This window comes from Nuphar pumila, chromosome 4, assembly GCF_984573655.1.
Source record: "Nuphar pumila chromosome 4, dmNupPumi1.hap1.1, whole genome shotgun sequence".
NCBI classification, from domain to species: Eukaryota; Viridiplantae; Streptophyta; class Magnoliopsida; order Nymphaeales; family Nymphaeaceae; genus Nuphar; species Nuphar pumila.
In genome coordinates, this window is record NC_143252.1 from 28,024,230 (window position 1) to 28,047,491 (window position 23,262).

A 23,262-nucleotide genomic window follows, 5' to 3' on the forward strand; every position below is an offset into this window, starting at 1 on the left:
GATCCATAATTCATATTCTGATTGCAACTATTTAACAAATGCATCATGTTGCAACATGCAAGCATTTAATAAATAATACATAAAAAAAATCATAATTCACGTTCTTGTTACAGCCATTTAACAAATGCATGCAAGCATTTAATAAATAATGCATTAAGAAAACTAATAAATTTAATTTAGAAGCATGCTTTTTTCAAGAAAGAATCAAATGACTTGTTATTTAATGTTGTGATCTTTGTAACATAGAAAATGAGAAATCAATAAACTAAAAAATTACATAAGATATAGTTAAATTTTTAAGTGCACAAAATAAATTACATATTTAAGCACTAAAAAGTAAAAACATAATTTAATTTTAAGCATTTCAAAGTTTAATTAAAGTATAAAGTTATGAACTTTAAACTTTAAAATTAACATAATCAACTACTTCATCAAACTTCAAAACAAAATTACATGTCACCAAAATCAAACCAACAAAATACTACAAGTCCATGACAAAAAAGTCACCGCCAAACGGCTAAAGGAACATAAGAGTTTCTAAGTTGGACTACTCCAACTACATAATCAAAAGAGTAATCAAGAATTCAAGAGTTCATTTTGTTGTCAACAATCAATAATCTGCCATCTTTTTCTTTCCCTCCAGGTCAGCAATAGATCGAGAAGAACTTCTTGCATCATCATGTCCTTCACGTCCTCCACGACCACACCCTCTGTTCCTTCCTTCATTTCCTGTGATGAATATGTTAAAAACTTAAAATGTTTAAAAACCTTAATTTAAAATATAAAAAATATATAAATAGAAGAAAATGAAAATAATAAACACAAGATGCATAATGCATACCTTGCCTAGGTCTCTTACTAAAGAAACGATCAATCCGGTTTTGGGGAACTGATGGCCACTCTTGTATATCTGCACTAGTTCTACTTAGCTCTGTTGAATTGATTTGTATCCTCTTCAACCTTATTTATACATATAATTATTGGAGGCAATGAAGCTCTTGGTTGTGCATCTTTTGTTTTGGATTTGGAAATAGTGCTTGATTGTTGTGCACTATCATCCAAATCTCCTCAACGCATGTCCTTTAATCTCAACCTATTTTCTTCTATAATAGGAAGTTCTGGATCGATATCCCATTTTTTATTAGGTTCTTCTTTGTAGCGCTTGTTGCACCTTTTTATAACAAAATTATAAAATATGAATGCTAAAAAATAATCAATGTTAGATAAATATTTTACAAGATATCCAAACTGTAGATAGCAAAACGAATAGAAGAATAAGAAACGAGAGAGAGAAAGGGAAAGACGTCAATCACTTAATTAGGTCTAATCCCCTTTAGTTTAAATAGAGATTAGCCAAAAGAATAAATTTACATTTGGGTCCTTCATTATTCATAAAATATCAAATCCAACCTTAAGAATAAATAAACTCTAAAGTAGTCACTTATCTTAGCACTCCCCCTCAAGCTGGAGCATAGATATCAATCATGCTCAGCTTGCCGCAACATTTAGAGAAACTGGACCTAGCAAGAGGCTTTGTAAAAATATCTGCAACTATGCTTGGTAGAGATATGTTCAGCTTGAACCATATCTTGTATGTAGTGGCAGTCAACTTCAATATGTTTTGTTCTCTCATGAAATACCAGATTATTTGCTATATATGTGGCTGCCTTGTTATCACACATCATCACTATAGGAGATAAAACCTTTACTCGAAGATTTGTCAGCATAGTTTGAACCCACATCAATTTAGTTGTTGTTTGGGACATAGCCCTATATTCTGATTCAGCACTTGACCTAGCAACAACGGTTTGCTTCTTGCTCCTCCAAAAAATTAAGTTACCCCCCACAAATACACAGAATCCTGTGGTAGACTTCCTATCTTCTACAGATCCAGCATAATCAACATCAAAGTAAGCAACTACATCCAGAGAGCCTCCTTTCTTGAATAATAATCCTTTTTCAGGAGAAGATTTCAAGTACCTGAGTATCATCATTGCAACATTCCAGTGTACCTCAGTCGGTTTGTCCACAAATTGGCTAACCTTGCTTACAGCCAAAGCAATATTAGGTATAGTCACCGTCACATATAGTAATTTCCCTACCAATGAGCGATAGCTCTTGCTATCAATAGGTTTTGACCTCTCATCCAATAAATGAACTTTGTGATCCATTGGAATATTTGTTGGTTTAGCTCCCAACACTCCTGTCTCTTTTAATAAATCAAGAACATACTTCCGTTGAGACAAAACCACGCCCTCACGGCTCCTGGCCACTTCTATGCCCAAAAAGTATCTAAGGAAACCAAGATCTTTTGTAACAAAATGTTTTTTGAAGATGAGCTTTCGTAGCTGTAATATCTTTCATGTTGATGTCATCTACATATACCACCATAACTACTATGCCTGAGTTAGTTTTCTTAATAAATAATGTGTGGCCTGACGCTGACCTATTAGAACCAAACTTTGACATCACCTCAAACAACTTTTGAAACCATGCACGAGGACTTTGCTTTAGACCATATATTGCCTTTCTTAATCTTCACACCTTCTGACACTCCTCCTCAACCTCGAACGCAGGAGGTTGTTGCATGTAGACTGTCTCAGACAGATCCCCATATAGGAATGCATTTTTCACATCTAGCTGACACAAACTCCATCCATAGTGAACGACTACGGAAAGAACAAGACGAATGGTGCCCATCTGTGCCACTGAAGAAAATGTTTCAAAAAAATCAACGCCATATGTCTGAGTATAACCTTTTGCTACTAACCTGGCCTTGTACCTCTCAATTGAACCATCTGAGTTGTACTTAATGGTATATACCCATTTGTATCCAACAATGTCCGCATCCAATGGAGGATCAATGAGGTCCCATGTCTGTTGAGACAGTAAAGCTTTCACCTGCTATCGAGTACTGCCTTTTGATAACTTAGAGGAATAGTTTCAGCAGATAAAGTTGAAATAAATGCTTTCATCTGATTACCAATTCTGTCATCTCACACAAACTGAGACATAGGATATAAGGTACATTGTCATTTCCCTTTTCGCAGTGCGATTGGTCTGTTATCATCAACAGGAATGTCAATGCTATCAGGAGCACTTACCTTAGGAGAAGAAGATAGAAGCACTGGAGGAGGTGGAGCTCTATGCACATACACCAATGGAGGATTGTGAAACCGTGAGGTAGGTGGAGTTGGATTCGGTAATGGGGGCACCGATTCCAAGGGAAAAGAAGGAATATGAAGTGGAAATGAGTCATCTGGATCAGCTTGCATCCTAGCACCAGTATTGGAATAATATGGAAGAGACTCCAAGAAGGATACATCTGCACTAACATACTCTCGACGAGAAATCAGATCATAAGAGCGATACCCCTTTTGATTTTTGGGATAGCCTATAAAAATACACTTAGTGGCTTGAGTTGCTAATTTATCACGGTCAAGTCCAAGTCTGTGCATAAAACAAACGCACCCAAATACCTTGGGCGAAAGAGAGAAGAGAGGTACATTAGGATACAAGATTTGCAAAGGAATTTGGTCTTCCATGGATGATGAAGGCATGCGGTTGATCAAATAGCAGGTTGTGGTAACTGCATCACCCCAATATGAAGTAAGAAAATTGGATTGGATCGTAAGGGTGCAGGCTACATCAAGGAGATGCCTTTGTTTTCGCTCAACCACCCCATTTTGTTGGGAAGTATAGGCACTGGTGGTTTGAGGTTGAATGCCATGGTCTCAATAAAATTGCAACAATTCTTTGGTTTTAAACTCAAGGGCATTATCAGTGCAGATAATCTTGACAACGAACTCAAACTGAGTTTTTATTTCAATAACCAATGATTTGAGGATACTCAGAACTTCTGATCTTTCTTTTATTAAGAACACCCAGGATAACTTAGAAAAATCATCAACAATAACAAGATAATAACGACATTAGGCCCTGGTAGGAATCTTACTAGGACCCTATACATCAGCATAAAGAAGTTCAAAGACTTTATGACTCGACTAATTCTGACTAGAAGGAAACGAACTCCTATGATGCTTGCCCAACTGACATGCTTCACACTGGAATGATGTAGTAGACGGAATTTGAGGAATGACACGACGAAGCTTCGACAATGAAGGGTGTTCGAGACAACAATGCCACTGAACAGAACTAGAGGAGTAATTGATTGCAACATAAATATTTCCCACTGGGTGATGTAGATAGTAGACTCCATTTTCTCCATAGCCTCCACCAATCTTCTTCCCCGTCAGCAAATCCTGAAAATGACAACACATAGGATCAAATATCACTCTACAGTTTAGCTCTTTAGTATGGCAACTAACTGAGAGTAAACTTCGAGGAAATGAAGGAGCATGAAGGACATTGTTCAACTGCAAGGAAGAGGATATAAAAACATTTCTCTGACCAACAACAGGGGAGGAGCTCCCATCAGCTAAAGAGATACTCCGATGTGCAGTAATAGCCTTTAACTCTGAAATTTTTTGAAAGTTTCCACATAGATGTCTAGATGCACGAGAATCAATAATCCACTTACTATCATGGGAAGACAAGTTGTCTCTTGTTGAGTAGGCCACACCTAGAGGAACTTGAAGGATGATGTGCAACCAACTCATCATATTCTGCACGACTAAGAGTAATAGAATAACTAGGAGAATCAATTTTATTCTCTACCTCTAGTTTTGTAACATTCGCTTTTGGAACATTTGACTTCAATGGAGGAGAGGCAGGTTGTCCATGTTTATCCCAACAACAATCTTCTAAATGTCCTGATTTTCCATAATGGGTACATTGGAGTTTACCTCTACCTCCCATACCTCTTCCACGACCTCTTCCTCTAACATTCAGAGTATTTTCTCGTCCATAACCAGATGGAACAGCTAAAGCAAATGACTGAGTTTTAGGTTGAGATTGTGGAAGAAAGATGGCAAGTCTACTCAACCGATTGTATGCATCAACAAGAGTAGGAACATCAGACCCAATCAACATTTGAACTTTAGCGACTGAGAACTCTGACGATAGGCCTGTGAGGAACCGAGCAACCATAGTCTGTTATTGATGGTCCTTTTGTTTTGAGCAACATAGAGGCCTATGAGTATTAAGTCTCTCAAAGGCAACCGTAACGGAGGCATAGTACTGGGCCAAGGTTTGATCTCCTTGCTGCAAATTATATATCTCTTGTTCAACTTGGAGAATTCGACTCACATTAGTCTCTTGAGAGTACGTATCTCAAAGATTGTCCCACATCTATTTAGTAGTTGTGTAATAAATCAGGCCATCAACAGTATGAGGTTCAATGTTATTTATGATCCACGACATAACAATGTCATTATCTTCTTCCCAAGTATTGTATTTTTCTGTTTTATTGGTTCAGATTCCAACATAATATGTTTTCTACGATGTCCAAACACCGACATCATAAACGTTCTGGACCACCTTGCATAATTTGTTTCATTTAATTTCACGGAAGAAACATATGAGAAGGGATTGGCGAAGACTTTATATTCCCCAATAACCTCATTCTTGTAATCAAATTTTGGAACTTCACCCATAATGAATAACAATATAACCAATATTGCTGCTACAATAGACTTCCACGTGCACAAAAAAAAAGAAATTCAATCACAGTTTGTATATCGGGTCGACTACCAGCAATAGAGTCGTTCAGATCTACTCTCCCGATCTACTAAGAGATCAGATCTGAGTTCTCCCAGAACTTACGATCTACTCCACGATATGCAGATACACGACGGTGTTTAATCCTCACCACGACACTCAGATCTCTGATCAGATTTGAACAATCCAGAACATACGATCAGATCTGAAAAAATAATTTTCCAGTATGCAGATCCACGACTATATAATGTATTTAATCTTCACCACACCCAGATCTGTGATCAGATCTGAACAATCTAGAACATACGATCAGATCTGATAAAAAAAATCAGTATGCAGATCCACGACTATATACTATATTTAATCTTCACCATGACGCCAAAAAAAATGACTGTCAAATCTGACTGTCACCCACTTCACGACATCATCACAACACCCATACCTGTACCCACCAGATCTGGTCGACAAAAACACATGGTTTCATCACGACATTTAGATTTGAGTCATGACTCTTGTCAGACTACAGCTCTGTTATCAAATCTGTCCCACTCGGTTCCTCAAAAATAAAACCCGACACACTTTGGATCTGATACTCTTGGATCTGATGCCCTTCATGCGAGCTTTGGTGCAGAACCCGAAATCACGCTCCCAAGGTCGATTGCTCTGATACCATGTAGATAGCAAAACGAATAGAAGAATAAGAAACGAGAGAGAGAGAGAGAGAGAGAGAGAGAGAGAGAGAGAGAGAGACGGACGTAAATCACTTAATTAGGTCTAATCCCCTTCAGTATAAATAGAGATTAGCCAAAAGAATAAATTTACATTTGGGTCCTTCATTATTCATAAAATATCAAATCCAACCTTAAGAATAAATAAACTCTAAAGTAGTCACTTATCTTAATACAAACAAAATGACAAAACACTTTAATTATACCTGTCAATCAATCGAAGATTCGAATGAATATACACAAAGGTATCAACACGATCTTCATTAAGCTTATTTCTTTTAACATTATGAATATAGCTATAGGTTGATGTAGAGCATCCAAATCATCTCCACATATGCGAGGAGTTGGAGGATGATCCGTTATTGATAACTCGATCTGGAAAGACATACCCAAGATTCAACCAAAATCTGGGCCATTTGGGTCCAAATGGATCTCAAGGGTAGAATCATCATTTCACACATTCATTTTTGGAGAATTTTGTTTTATGCATCTCAGAAAATCCATTTTGATGTATGGTTCCAATTTTGTGACTTTTGAAAACATACATAAAAACATTTGTATATGTATTTTATTTTATTTTTCTAGGAATCGGATCCTACGGATCCGGATAGTTCTAGTATCCAGTAGGATTTATTTTGTGGTGCTAGAGGGTGTAATGGGTAGGGTTTTAATTTTTAGATCCAAATCTAGATCCATGTATGTATCTCAGCCCCCCCCCCCCCCCCCCCACATGCCATGTGGATGAAGATGATTGGGTTTTGAGAGAGAAGAGACAAGAAAATTCAAATGTTGCTCTCTCATTGGCCAACCAAAAAGAGAAGAGGCAAAAAAATTCAAATCTTGCTCTCTTATTGTCCAACCAAAAATAGAAGTGACAAGAAAATTCAAATCCTACTCCCTCATTGGTCAGCCAAGAGGAAGAGTCAAAGCAATTCAAATCTTGGCCTCTTGGAAAGTGAGACCAAGAACCAATGACAGCCAAGCGTTGTCATAAGCTCTTCTATAAAGGAAACTTAAAGGGACTTTTTCCCTCTACTTGAAATTTTATGAAGTGTTTGAAAGGCTGTTTTGTCTCCCCCCTTGAGAACTTGGTGATTTGAGATAGTGAAAATCGTGAGCACTTGTGGGATTTGGAAACTTGTGTATCTATGGTTCGTGGAGACTGGAGAGCTTGCACACTGTGAGCTGCAAGTTTTGGTGGGGTTAAGACTGGTGGAGCTGAGTGGGCGTGACCCCAATCCAGGCTGTCCCTTCATTGGCGTGAAGCTTGGTGGTCAAGCTTGTGACCAGAATCGAGTGGAGTTGCAGCTGGCGTGACTCCATTTCCTGCCTGTTGCTGTTTGGGCGTGAACCAGGCCGCTGTATTCAAATCATGTGATCTTATTTACTGTCACATGGGTGCGGGTGCGACACGGGTGCGGCGCAATTTTAAAAATTTTGGACATGAGGACTCGGCTATATATATATTTTAAAAAATATATATATAATAATAATATATCCTGTGTGCATATACGTGGATATTGTCCTCTAAAGTTTGGCACCAGCATGAGTGTTTTTATAAACTTTGCAAATTGTACTTTTGCCCTTGCAGAAAGGGGGGTCCGGGGGCTCCCCCCGGCGCGGGTCCCGCTGCGCGGTTAGCGGGTGGGGGTCCAGGGGGGCCGCCCCTGGCGGGGGGCCATAGGAGGGCAGCGCCCCCCGGAATTTTTTTTCTTCTGGGGCTTATGTTTGAGACTCATGCTATATATATATATATATTTTAAAAATATATAAAAAGATTGTTTTTTTTTTGTTTTTTACCCTAAAAATGGATATTTTTGGACTCGGTCAACGTTGACCGAGTCCAAAACAAGGACGGGCTCGGCCTCGTTGACCGAGTCCGACTCGTTGACCGAGTCCGGGTCATGTCCGAAGCCGCACCCGTGTCGGGGCGTGTCGACTCGGGTGCGGCGCCTCCCTAGCCGAGTCCGTGTGACATAGCTTATTTATAAGATTTGTTACATAAAGAGTCCTGTTCACCACACGTTACATGAGGGCTTTCAATCACACGAGTTTGGTTGTTACAAGGAACTTGGTTCTTATCTTCTTTTCTATTTGAATTAATACGAGTCAATCTCATAGGATTTCTCATATGCATCTTCTTACATGCTGGACTCATAGAGTCCCTATTCATCTTAATAATAGGTACATGTGTGGGTATGTATGGTCTTACATGGAAAATTTTAAAATTATGGGTCGAGGTATAGCTATGCATACATACATACATAATAACATGCAGATGTACATACATACAAACACATTGTAAACACACAAAATCTTAATGAGAATCTCACTTCCTAAAAAGGGAAACTTACTTCTTTTCCTACGAAAACAAACTAATTAGATATTAGAAGCACCCTTTGGAACTGCACACTAATACACACACAAAATATACTTCTTTACCTTGAAACTGCGCCCTAATACACACACACAATATGCTTCAGAAGCACGAGAGGAATATGCAGTTTCAGGCTTCCAAAACAAGTTTGCAACATTTTAAGAAACTTTATGGTAACTATAGTTACACATGTTAAAAGATAAAGATAATTGACTATTTGATACTATTATATATGAAAATAATTGTGACAAGATTTCTATTTTCAGGTTGTAGAGATGTCTTCACCACTTGAAAACACAATCAAATCTAACGATGCTAACCATACACATCCTCCTCTCAATGAGAGGATACTCTCATCTTTGTCCAGAAGGTCTGTTGCTGCTCATCCCTGGCATGATCTTGAGATAGGTATGTTTCCTTGTCACAACTAGTATTTTCAACCTTTGTTTTCTAGATTTTCTCTTTGTAGTAATTGAGGCTGTTGAGTTCAATACAATCTATATTTTATGTTGCTGCCATTTAGTCTCACTTTATATTTGATGTTGTGGATGCAGGACCTGGAGCTCCTACCATTTTCAATTGTGTAAGAAAATCTTCAATTTCAATGGCCTTCAATTCAATAGCTTGCAATTGATTAAATATGTGACAGTATGTTTTCTGTTTTTTTTAGATTAGCTTTTGAATTTTATTACTTGATTATGAGAAAAACATTTGGTTAAAGACTCTGAGTGTATTGTTAAATATCCAAAGACTAATTTTATTGTTATGCTGTTAATGCAAAGATTTCAAATTAAAGACTTGTATGCTCAAGAATTTAATTTGATCCCTTCTTTACATAATTAGTCATTTTGAGAATTCAGTGTATCCTTTGCCTCCGTTCTGTCTTGTAAGAGTTAATCATTAGTGGTCATGTTGGAGAATGTGTTTGCAATGCAGGTGACATTGGAACTCCTGTGAATGCATGACTTACTGTCTAGAGTCTGGACGTGAAAACATATTAATTTTGTCATTCTTGACCTGCAGTTTAATATAAAAAATTCATCTTGGATCACAGGCATTTAGAGTCATTTACTCAACATGCTGATGAAATAGTTACCGAATTTAATGTCTAAAATTGATGCCTGATTAGGTTGGGTGCTTGGTGAAATCTGCCCAGGCAACATGTTCAACTTACTTTTTCTTTTCCAAGTCAACATTTGTTAGTCCTTTTTTTAATGCTCTCTCTCTCTTGCTTCCATAGTTGAATTGGTTATCTTTTCAAAATGTGTTAATGCCTTTTCTGATTAGTTCACAAGAATTCAGTATCCATATATGGTTATTTATGCTCATGAACAAAAGGAATAAATATTAACTAATTAAATGTTAGAGTTTAGAAATTGAAACTAAAGTATCCGTAACCTTAGCTCATTGCACCAATAAATCATAAAGTTTACCCAATACTGATCATGATCATCAGTATGTCATTGTTTTTTCATGTAGAACTATGGTAAATTTTTATTTTCAGCTTTACTTTTGTACTTCGTAACTTTTTGTTTCAGCTCAGTTGGTTGTGTTGTGCTATATAGCTTATTTAATATAACTTTTTTATGTTGAAATTTTGAAATAACGAAGATGATATTCTGCAGCATTAAGATGATAGAATGCACTAAATTGTGAAGAAAAGTGTAATAAAATCCATCTTCCTCGTCATTATTGTTGTTGTTTGAGGTTTGTGTGATATCACTAGTATTTTGTCAGCTATATCACATAGGTGCGGGTGTAGATACGGGCACGGATGCGGCGATGCGGCACTTTAAAAAAACTTGGGTGTTGGGGTGCAGGCAGGGTATATATAAATATAAATATAGTTTTTAACCATTTTAAGTTAACACTAATGAAATAAAAAAAATTATTAGTTGGCCTTGGTTCAGCCCTTGCACCAACTAGGAGAGGAGGAGGAAGGAAGAGAAGGAAGAAGAAAGAGAGGAGCAAGAGAAGAAGGAAGAAGAAAGGAGGAGGAAAAGGAAGAGAGAGAGAGAGAGAGAGAGAGAGAGAGAGAGAGAGAGAGAGAGAGAGAGAGAGAAGCCGCCTTCGTTGTTGTCGTTGAAAGGAAACAAAATCTTTCGAAGATGTTTACTAAGAACAACAATGTGGACACTAAAAAAAGTTCCACCAAAGTACCAAAAGAACACACACAAGCCACAAGATGGGCTTACATACGAACACCCACTAAAGGGGCAAACAAAAGGGATAAAAAATAATATTTTATTGATCAATGCTCATGCAAGAAGCATACATAATGTGGGGGGTTTTCCCCTTATTTATACACAAAGTAGGAGCTTAAAAAGGGAGAGTCGTTGAACTCCCAACGACTCTATGGGTTGACTAGTCAACCTTTGTTGCCTAGTCCCATCCCAACTAAAAAACAAAAAAGAAATCCTAACTAACCTAATCTAGTTACTATCCTAGTTATATTCAAATATATATATATATATACAAATATATATATACAAATATATATATATATATTTACATTTTTAACACTCCCTCTCAATCTTATGATTGGATAACCAAAAGTTTTCCTAAGAGAAAGTGAAATCTAGGAGCAGTGAGAGGTTTGATGAAAAAATTTGCCAATTGATATTCTGAAGTAACATAGGGAAGATCAATGTTGTTATGTAGGTGCTCCTCTCGTACATAGTGACAATCCATCTCAATGTGTTTGGTTCATTCGTGTAAAGTCTGGTTGTTGGCGATTAGATTAAACTTTTGTTTTCACATCAAAGTTGTGATGCTCCTTGAATTTTAATGCCCATGTCAGCCAACAAATCTTCTCAACTGGACCACTTTCATAGTGGTTGTAGCCATGACTTAGTATTCGACTTCAGTGTTGAAGAGAGAAAAACTTTCTACTGCTTCTTACACCTGCAGGAGATCAATGAGTCACTTAAAATTACACAAAAATCAATAGTTGAGTGTCAGTTATTGGGGTCTCCTCCTTAGTTTGCATAAGCAAGTAAATCTGAGGATAAGGAATAAGAAGACTAGAAAAGTCCTCAAAAAATAGAAGTTTTGATATATCTAATAATGTGCAAAATTGCTCCCATATGAACAGTGGTGGGAACTTGCTGAAACTGGCTCAGTGTGTGATTGCATGCGTAATGTTTGGCCTTATAATTGAGAGATGTGACAGTGCCCCGATAAGTTGTCTGTAAGGTGTTGGGTTTTCAAGTGGTTTCCTATCATCAATTTTCATTTAGACATTGACAACTTTAGGAGTGTCGACCTTATCATCTGAGATACCGGACCTGACAACAATATCTAAAGCAAATTTAGATTGAATCAACAAATATCTTCTGGAAGAATAAACTTCTATAAAAAAAAAATCAAAAATTTCAAACCAGTCATTTCAAAATGAGTTTTAAGAAGCTCTTTAATATGTTCAACTATCTGTTTATCACTTTCAATGATGATCACATCGTCCACGTAGAAGAGAATAATAATAATACCTACATCAGAAATCTTAACAAATAAAATTGTGTTAATTAAACAAGATTGAAATCCAACATTAAGTATAACTTGACTAAACCTATCATACCAAGCCTTTGGAGCTTGTTTGAAGGTCATACAAAGCCTTATCCAACCGAAGAGCTTTTCCTTTATGAATGATTATACCAGGCGATGCTTCCATATATACTTCTTCAATTAATTTTTCATTTAGAAATGCATTCTTAACATCCGTTTGATATATAAACCATTTTTTTACAGAAGCAAGGGCTACTGCAGTTCTAACTGTGGTTATCCTAGCAACAGGAGCAAATGTTTTCTCATAATATATTTCATACTCTTGAAAGTATCCCTTGGCAATTAACCTAGCTTTGTATATTTTAAGAGTTACATCATTCTTGGTTTTTATCTTATATACCCATCAACAACCTATGAGTTTATTTCCTATGAGAATATCTTGGATAGTTCAAGTATTCACCTTTTTTTAAGTATTCAATTCTACCCTCATGGCTTCTACCCATTTAGAATATTTCTTTGCTTCAACGTGGTTTGCGGGTTCTATATAGGAATATATCAAGGTGAAAATGACTCATAGGACACAAATTTTCCAGGGGGTTTAGATACTCTAGATGATCTAGTTTGTATTTCTTCATAGTTTTCATCATTAGTATATTTTTCTAGTGCACAAGGATGTTCGAAAATACTCGCCTGAAATATTGGATACAGTCTTGAGATTGTTCTTTTCTCATTTTATTACCATGATATTCTTCTTCACTTACCAGATCATTACTGATATCCTGATCTTCATCACGATCAACAATACTATCATCAAACTTTGGAATTAGATCCAACATAAAAGAATACTCAATGGGTTCCTTAGGATTTTCAGATTCAAAGAATTTTTCCTTTTCTTTTTCTAAGAAAGATACATTTCTTGAAACATATATTTTTTATTTTTAAAGTCAAAGCATCTACAGCTTTTTTAGTTATTTGCATATCCCACTAATACAAAAGAAATAGAGCGAGGAGAAAAATTATCATTTTTATCTATAAAAATAAAACATTTGCATCCAAAAACTCTTAATCTTGAATAATCAGGAGTGAGTTTGAAAAGTTTCTTAACTGGTGATATATTTCTCAGGAAGACAGATGGCATTCTATTAATAAGATAAAACTGTAGTCAATGTGGTTGCGGCCCAAAATTCTTTAAATTCTTGGTTTGAGATAAATAAGGTTCTTGTGGTTTTGATGATGTGCCTATATTTTCTTTCAGCTAAGCCATTTTGTCGAGGAGTGTAGGGACATGATCTTTGGTGTGTGATGCCATTTGATTCTAGATAATCTTTAAAATCTTTTGATAAAAATTATCCCCTTGAATCAATACGAAAGATAGATATATCTTGTTGAAATTTATTTTTAACCAATTTATGAAATATTTGAAATATGAAAAAACTTTAGATTTATGTTTGAGAAAGTAGATCCATGTGTGTCTAGTAAAATCATCAACAAATATGGCATAATATGCAAACCCACCCTTAGATATAATAGGTGTTGGACCCCAAACATCCGAATGTACTAACTTAAGCGGTTGTGTAGAGACAAAAGTTCTTTTCTGAAATGACAATCTTTTCATTTTGCCAAGAATACAATATTCACAAGTAAAATTTTCAATATTACAAAAAAATTTCATATTTGGAAAGTGTTGGATTTTGAATACATTAGGATGGCCAAGTCTTTTATGCCATAAATCCAAATTCAGTTTATGAATATTACAACAAAAAATATTCTTGGGTATTTCCAAAAAATCCATGTATTATAAACCTCATTTTTATGGTCTTTCCCAATCAACTTTCTTGACTGGCGATCCTGCACCCGACAACCACTAGAAGAAAAAGAAAACATTATATATACCCATGGTCAGATAATTGATAAACAAACAAAAGATTTAAGTTTAGTTTAGGAATATATCTAATTTTTGGAATAAAAAATCTTTTTGAAACATTTTCAAAATTTCTTATTCCCTTAATCTCAAGGGATTTTCCAGCAACAGGAAAAACGTTTGACCCACTTGAGTTACGACATTTGGATAAAATATCATAATTTGGTGTCATATGAAAAGAGGTACCTGAGTCAAGAAGCCAAGGAGACTTACTAGGGACAGAGATGCCAACTGAAGAGACTGCGACTCCGGTTGATGGAGCTCTTTTGTGTAAAGGTTGAAGGGCTTCAACAAGTTGACTTAAAGACATGCTCATGATGTTTGATTCTTATGAAGCTTTGGACTCGCTTCTTGTGTAACCGAGGCTACCTTCTTCTCGTAGGGTTTCTTCTATTTAGGATAATATGTCTTGACATGTCCTAGTTCACGATAATAGTAACATAATTTTCTTCTTCTCAAAGTCATTGTCTTGTCTTTTATGCTGCTTGTTGTTCGGTCTTCCATAAAGTGGTGGTTTGTAAGCATGAACATAGTTTTCTGGCCTATACACCGCCAGGACTGAGTCACCATCATCTTTAAATGTCTTTTTTTTGTATATTTTTCTCCATACTTGGTTCTTCAATAATATCTTCAATAGAAGGGACTTTCCCTCTACAAAGAATAACCGATTAAGTAGACTCAAACTCTGGCCTTAAACCATTGATGAATTGATAGAAATGTTCTGCATCAATGTTTTTGGCAGATTTCTATATCTTTGGGGCAATGCCATTGTGGCTCAAGAAGAGCCAAATCATTCCAAAGATTGGACAACTCACTAAAGTATTCTCTAATACTTTTTCCTCCTTGAGTCATAGTACACACTTTGCCTTGCAAATTGCAAACATGAACAATATCTTTAAGATAGTACATTCTCTTAAGATAGTCTCATGCTTTATTTGCATGTTCAAATTTAGCAAGACTCGAGCACTTCTTGATGTCAACACTATTAATGAGCCAAGAAGTAATCTTGGCATGCCCTATTCTCTACTTTTTCATTTTTTTCTCATAGGAGACCATAGCCTTGGTCCTTTCTGCTTCCATAAGAGGTAATTCTTTTTCTCTTTCTATCTTAGTAAGAATTAGTTTGGGTTCCAAATCTGATCCATCCACTAATCTCCATAACCATTTTTCTCATATGAAGTGCTTCATGATAGAAGCTCATGTTACAAAGTTTGTTTCATTGAGCATGATGGGTTTTAGGGTGACATTATCATTGTCATCCATGTTTACAAGGGCTAAAAAAGAGAATAGAAGATTGAGAGGGAGAAGAAAGAAAAAAAAATCACGAGCACTCTACCACAAAGAGAGCACCTCTAATGAAAAGCACGAACACAGGAGCACTCCACCACTAAGAGAGCACCACAATCTCACAAGCACTTAAGTGAACTTTGCAAAAGAGACTTTATCTCTTCAAAATCTTGAGTGACATGCTTCCCAATGCATCGAAAAATCAACTTGATCTTCAAGCTCTAATACCATGAAAAGAAACAAGATCCTCCGAAGATGTTCACCAAGAACAACATTGTGGACACTCAAAAGAGTTTCACCAAAAACACACACAAGCCACAAGATGGGCTTACACACAAACACTCACTAAAGGGGCAAACAAAAGGGATAAAAAATGATATTTTATTAATTAATGCTCATGCAAGAAGCATACATAATGTGGGGGTTTTGCCCCTTATTTATACATAAAGTAGGATCTCAAAAAGGGATAGTCGTTGGGGGGTCTAACGGCTCTAAATAGAGCTGTTGGACTCCTAACAACTCTATGGGTTGACTAGTCCCACCCAACTAAAAAAAAGAAATCCTAACTAACCTAACCTAGTTACTATCTTAGTTATATATATATATATATATATATATATATATATATATATATATATATATATATATATATATATATATATATATTTGCCGTCGTCGAAAGAGGAGAAGGAAGAAAAAGGACAAAACAAGGAGAAGGAAGAAGAAGAAAGAAAAGATGATGCAAAGGAGGAAGAAGAGGAGGAACAGAGAGAGAGGTACCTAAGCCGCCTTCGTCTTTGCCGTCTAAAGAGGAGGAGAAGAGGAGTTAGGGAGGGGGCCCTTTGTCATCGTTGTTAGAAAAGAGGAGTCGAGGAGGAGGAGTCAAAGAGGGGAGGTGAGGAGAAGGGGTCCGGGGGGGGGGGGGGGGGTTATGGCGTGATTATACCCTAAACCTCACCCCAACCCATATTTTTTAAAATTTGGACCAAAATCAATGTTGTTTGTATCGTATGATACGATACGATACATATTATTACTTTTTAGAAAAATGATATGATACATACTCATATCGCGATACGAGCATGTATCGTATCCATATCGTATGAGTTGTGAGAGCGATTTGGGGGCCAACCTGTGCGCAAGGGAGAAGGCTTTTGCAACTTCATCAAGTAAGAGTGCATGTCCACCATTTTTCACTCAAATAAGTGGGTTAAGATAAAAAAAACCTATTAATATTTTGCATTGTTCTTGTTAGATAGTTGATGATTGGTGGTGTCTTATGTAGCTCATAAAGGCATAAATGCTTCATATGTGATTTATGGTTACATTTTGTGCATTTCATCATTGTTTTGTGTGTTATGAAATTTTAGGTTTTTTGCTATTTTTTATAATTTTTTTTTTCAAAATTTACATTTTTTTACAATACGATACATATCTTATTTTGGGTCTGATAGATATGGGTTACGATACGATATTTACAACCTTGACAAAAATAGACTCGGTCAGAGTTGACCGAGTCTATTTTGGTCAAATATGACCCTGGGTACGGGTTGACCGCACCAGGTGCCGCACCCGCGTTGCATCGCATCGACACGGGTGCGGCAGCCCATTTAAAGAGTCCATGTGACATAGTTTGTTAGGTATATGGTTGACAACGCTGGGCCGGCAACCCGTTTTAAGAGTTAGTGTGACATAGTTTGATAGGTATGCGATTGATCACTTTTCTTATTGGTGCCCAATGCTTTTCGTGGTCAATCCCCCTTTGTTATTTGTTCTGGTCCACTTTATTCTTTTCTATATGTTTATTGGAATCACTTTTATGAATGTCCTGTTTACTACCAATGTCTTCATCTCTTTTGGACATCTTTTCATTACTTGGTCATGTTGTATCATATTGGTATTTATTGTGATATGCCTAAGGCTGGTAAACAAACCGGACAGCTCGTGACTCAGTTCGGTTTGACTCATCACAAACTCGTTCGTGATCAGTTTGTATAGTTGGTGAGATGAGCTATAAGCAGCTCATTTAGCTTAAACGAGTCGAACTAGAACATAGGTTGTTCAGCTTGGTTCGTCTCGAAAGAGTTCATATATACATATATATATATAATAAAGAATGCATAAAATATATATACAAAGAGTAGGATGCATGAAAAATATGTGAGATTTCTCTTGAGAATCTGCCCTGTGAGAAAGAGAAAGCAAAGAGAATGAGGGTTGCGGCTGTCACGATTTCAATAATGAAATCGTGACCTAAAACATGTATTAATAGTGTTTGGTTATACAATATGAGTCCGGGTCTGGTATAATATCCAGACCCAAAATACAATGTATACTATACACAACATGGACACGGTTCTGGTGTAATGTCCAGACCCACAAATATAATGAACCGTACTTTTTTACCCCCCCTCAAGTTGATCATGGTCTTAAACCGTGAACAACTTGCTTTTAAGCATCCAAAAACGATCTTTTGTCATGCTCTTTGTAAATATGTCTGCAACTTGTTTTTCAGTATTAACAAATTCAGGCTCGATCTCCTTTTCTGCAACCTTTTGTCTTACAAAATGTTGGTCGATCTCAATATGCTTAGCACAACTGTGATGTACTGGATTGAATGACATGTTGAGAGCACTTTGATTGTCACACAACAAGGTAGAACGAGAAATCGTTTCTCCCACTTCAGTTAGTAAATGCCTGACCCATGTGACTTCGGCAGTAGCAGCAGCCATGGATCTATACTCAGCCTCAGTGCTTGATCTAGCGACAACCTTTTGTTTTCTACTACAAGAGACTAAGTTTCTTCCAATAACATTTTTGTCAGGTGATCTAGGGATAATTTCTCAAGTTCCACATTCATGTAAGGCCTGGATTTCATCATTCATGGCTTCTACCTATTTGGCAGAAGTGGTTGTCTGATAGTACATGATAGGTTCATCTTCCTTATTAACGGCAGTTAAGAAAAGCTGAAAATCAAATGAGAAGTTGTTATAGCTGACCCACCTATCAATAGGATGTTGCATGCGATTCGATCTTCTGACCTCGAGAGTATGAGATGAAGTAGGTGCAGCTACTAGGGCGCGATTTAAAGGGCCAGACGTTGTCGTTCTCTGTCTAGTATAGGAAATGCGCTTGTATCTGCTCGGTACCGATGATGGTACTTCTTCCCCATTCTGTGCTCCCGATGTGCCAATAGTCTCGAACATTTTTCCATCCTGCTGCACACAATCTGGAGCACAGACTGCATCAGAACTAGCAAAAAGTTCTGAATTCATCCAAGGATAATAAACTTCAATTGTGGTAGAGGACATATCCGTTGTCCCAGCTTGGTGATCAAAATTTTGTTCATCAAAGACAACATTTCTTGATATTCTGATACGTCTGTTGGCGGGATCATAACACCTATATCCTTTGTAGTCATCTGCATATCCCACAAATCTACATTTTTGAGCCTTGTCCTGAAACTTGTTCCTCAGGGACTGATCAATGTGCACATAACAAACACAACTGAAGACACGTAAATCATGATAACTGGGATGAACCCGAAAAAGACAGTAATAAAGAGACTTATTTTTCGAAACAACCATAGGCAATCTATTTATCACATGTACGGCAGAATGGAAGGCCTCTGTCCACAAATTAATGAGAAGATTACTGTCATGGAGCATACTCATGGCACTTTCGACAATATGCCTGTGTTTTCGCTCAGTAATCCCATTTTGTTGAGGTGTGTGTGGGCAGGACACCCTTCTTCCTATCCCATTATTTTGAAGAAAAGAAATAAAGTCACTAGATGAGAACTCCCCACCTCCATCACATTGGAAGAATTGGATGGACTCAGAGAATTGATTTTTTACTAAAAAAAGTAAGTTTTGGAACAAAAGGAAAACTTCTGACTTATTCTTCATGAAATATATTCAGGTGTATCGAGAGTAGCTATCAACAAAAATTAAGTAGTATTTGCTTCCGGATTCAGAGACAATCGGGGCAGGTCCCCATACATCAGAACATATTATCTCAAAAGGCTTTGAAGCTCTCTTATTAACAGAATGAAAAGCAATAACTGACTTTTGCATAAAAGACAACTGGAACACTTCTGACTTTTCTCATCCACATTGAGACTTTCTTTTGGAATGAGATTATTAGAAACAAGTTTCTCAATAAAATGACTCTCACAATGTCCTAACCGACTGTGTCATAGGTAAGGTTTATTACATTCAGAAATACTAAAAACATTTCCCTCGTGCGAAGGTCCTTGACCTGCACAGAGAAGGGAGTGAATTCGACTGAAGCATGATTATCATCGACAAGTTTAGAAACAGAGACAATATTTTTCTTGATATTTGGAGCATGCAGGACATCAGAAAGTTCAGGAGTAGAATATGACATGGGAATGACAGATTTTCCAATATGAGAAACAGAATGGTAGGATCCATCTCTAGTGACAATCTTACTTTTGCCAAAATAAGGAATAGGTTTAGAAAGTTTACCTGCATCGCCAGTCACGTGAGTTGCTGCCCCTGAGTCGACGAACCAAGTTCCTTGATCATTCTGCTTTAAATTCAATTCTGACAAGGCAGATATCAACAGATCTCTAAGCTCTCCACTGTCTCTGATGTTGTTGGACTTTTTTTTTTGTTCGGACTGTGGAGTCTTTCCTTTATTTTCAGGATTGTGCCAACAATTCGCTTTAATATGCCTCCTTTTGTTACAAAGAAAGCAAGTGGGGATAGATTTTTGTCCCTAAGCATGGATCAACATATTTGGAGTGGGAAGCAATCCACGTCCTCCGTGTCCATTTCGCCCTTGTCCCTCTCGCCCCCTTCCTCGACCATAAGTCACCCCTATGGCAAAAACTTCTTGAGAATTTGTATAAATGTGGGTTTCTTCAGCAAATCCCTTCAGAGTCATTTCATACTGGATCAATTTAGCTCGCAACTCATCAAAAGTAGGAAGAGCAGGCGGACACAGTAGTGAAGTGACGATCATATTATAGTCGGATCCCAATCCACTCAGAGTTTGTTGCACCATATCACTGTCACTCAGTGCACATTCTATAACTGCAAGTTGATCTGTGATAGTCTTCATCTTGTTTAGATATTCCATGATGGTCATGGAGTCATTTTTCAGCATCTGAAATTCTCTCTTAAGGAAAACCATCTTCGCCCGTGAGACTTGTGAATACGTCTGAACCAATCTCTCTCAGAGTTGCAGAGTTGTACAATTGTCAGGAATTGCAACAAGAACCTCTTGCGACAAGGTAGATGTGATGTATGCAACTATTGATTGGTCTCTCCTTTCCCAGTTGAGATATTCTGCATTTTTGACATACACAATTGAACTTGCCCTTTTATCATCTTTCTCTTCTCTCGTAACAAATTCTAGCGGGACTGGAGTGGTTTCATCCAGGTGACCTAAGAGACTTTGGCTCCTTATAAAAGGAATGATTTGTCTTTTTCAAATCAAGAAGTTTGAGGTGGTTAACTTTTCGGAAACAAGCTGATTGAGAAAACTCGAAGAAAGACTTGATTGAGAAAAATGAGAATCCATGAAAGAAATGGAGAGAAGAAAAGCTTAGGTGCTCAGTCTATTGCCTGAGAAGGGTGCTGGTTACTTTTTTTTTTTTGCGGCTGAGCAACCTTAAGAAACAGTCCATCGGAGACTGTCAGATTCAAAAAAGGAAGCAGGTCAGAATTTTCCTTTCCTAGGTTTGAGATTGATGCAATAAGAATGATCCACACACTGAACAGAGTTTTTTTTTTATATTAAACTGACTGTGTTTTAGACAAAACGTAGATGAATATGATGTGGGCAGACAACCGCTATGTGAATGTCAGTTGTATCAGCGGGGAGAAACAGACTGAAGATGAAGACGCTGGATAGAAATAGGATCAGATTGAAAACTTCTGTAAAAAAAAAACAGCAAAAGGAAGAATGCCCCCAGACGAAGAAGAAGAATGCGCAGAAGGGAAGTGATCCAGATCTGGTGCAAAGGCACGATCAGATCTGGATATACCAGGAGAAGGGGAAGAATCGAATATTGGAAAATATTTGAATATATTTCCAATACCAGATCAGACTGAGGGGATCAACTTTGGGGATTCACGTGAAACAGGAGCCATGTGAAATTTTTTTGATACTTAAGGGATTCACGTTAGACGTGATGGTATTGGACTTCACGTGAGACATGAATCCACCAGAAAAGAGACATAGGAAACGAGTCTGGTCGAACCCTTTTTTTTTGGAGAAACGAAAGTGAAGAAGATGAGAGAAATAAGAAATCAAAACCTCAAATCTCTGGTTCTGGTCGTACCTTTCTTGGAGGCCCCTTCGAATCCTAGGTGGATCTCCGCTCTGATACCATGTGAGATTTCTCTTGAGAATCTGCCCTGTGAGAAAGAGAAAGCAAAGAAAATGAGGGTTGCGGCTGTCACGATTTCAATAATGAAATCGTGACCTAAAACATGTATAAATAGTGTTTGGTTATACAATATGGGTCCGGGTCTGGTATAATATCCAGACCCAGAATACAATGTATACTATACACAACATGGACACGGGTCTGGTGTAATGTCCAGACCCAAAAATATAATGAACCGTACTTTTTCAAAATATATACATAAAATATGAACTATTAAGTGTAATAAATAATATATATATATATATTCCATGTATAAATAACATGAAATGTTTTTACACGAGCCAGCTCGTGTTTGGCTCGTCTCATTCAGGGACAAGCCGAGCTTGAGCTTTGCTCAGCTAAACACGAACACGAGCTCAATCTACTGATAAATGAGCCGAGCCCACACGTGCCTTGTTCAGTTCTATCAACTTGTTTACCAGCCCTAGGTATGCCTTAAATTTTATCTTAATTTTGCCTCAACCAGTACCACATTCAGCAATTAATGTTTGTTTTAAGTTGCCAGTTATAATGCATAAGGATTTTAGGGAGTCCAATGTTTTTGAACCTGGGCTGTATGCATGCGTATGTGTACACACGCACGTGTGTGTGTGTGTGTGTGTGTGTGTGTGTGTGTGTGTGTGTGTGTGCCTGTTGTGGTTTGGGGAAGCCAGCTATCCTGCATCTTATGTTTTGAGTTGCCTAAAGGTGAAGCTGCTTATGTATACAAACGGCCTTAACTTACTAAAATAATTTCACCCAGAGTAATGCCCAGCTCATCCTGGTTTCTTCTCTGTAGAATGTCGGGAGACCAGCAACCCATAATGTTATGTATTATTCATGTCTTTGATTTATTTTATGCTTCTTCTGTTATGTTTTTTGGAGAACATGCATCAGTAAAGCTTGGCTGGTAACATCCAAATGGTTGACTTCTTTAGGTTGTGGAGATTGCAAAAGGTAGCAAGGTAAAATATGAGCTGGACAAGAAAACAGGTCTGATTAAGGTAATTATAGTACTCTTTTTTATTTCTAGGAGCTCTTTTTGTGTCTGCTGGACTATTAATGTGATATTCATGCATGCAGGTGGACCGTGTATTATACTCATCAGTTGTGTACCCTCAGAACTATGGCTTTATCCCGCGTACACTTTGTGAGGACAGTGATCCCATGGATGTCTTAGTCATTATGCAGGTAAAGAGTTCATTTTTTAACCTACCTAGGTTTTATAACAAGTTGGAAACACAATATTTAGAGGCCTGGAGGATTGACTAAAGATTCAACTAAAACTGATTTGTCTTGGTGCTGAAGTGGTGACTTACATTTTTAGTCCCTTCTAGGGATAATGTTGAATATGACCTATTTAGCTAACTCATACTGATTTTGGTCAATACATACTGCACGTAACAACTTGTATTCTGGTTACTTT

The 23,262-nt window shown here is 37.2% G+C and overlaps 1 protein-coding gene across 1 annotated transcript in view; it reads left to right on the forward strand.

Moving 5' to 3' along the window:
* Positions 1-23,262, forward strand: part of LOC149839743 (soluble inorganic pyrophosphatase 4-like) — a 34,374-nt gene that overhangs the window by 8,925 nt on the left and 2,187 nt on the right. The window contains exons 2-5 of the mRNA XM_090002790.1: positions 8,991-9,132; positions 9,279-9,307; positions 22,775-22,840; positions 22,920-23,027. Of these exons, the coding sequence (XP_089858916.1) occupies positions 9,000-9,132; positions 9,279-9,307; positions 22,775-22,840; positions 22,920-23,027 (336 nt within the window). The 5' untranslated portion in view covers positions 8,991-8,999. The remainder of the gene's footprint in view (positions 1-8,990; positions 9,133-9,278; positions 9,308-22,774; positions 22,841-22,919; positions 23,028-23,262) is intronic.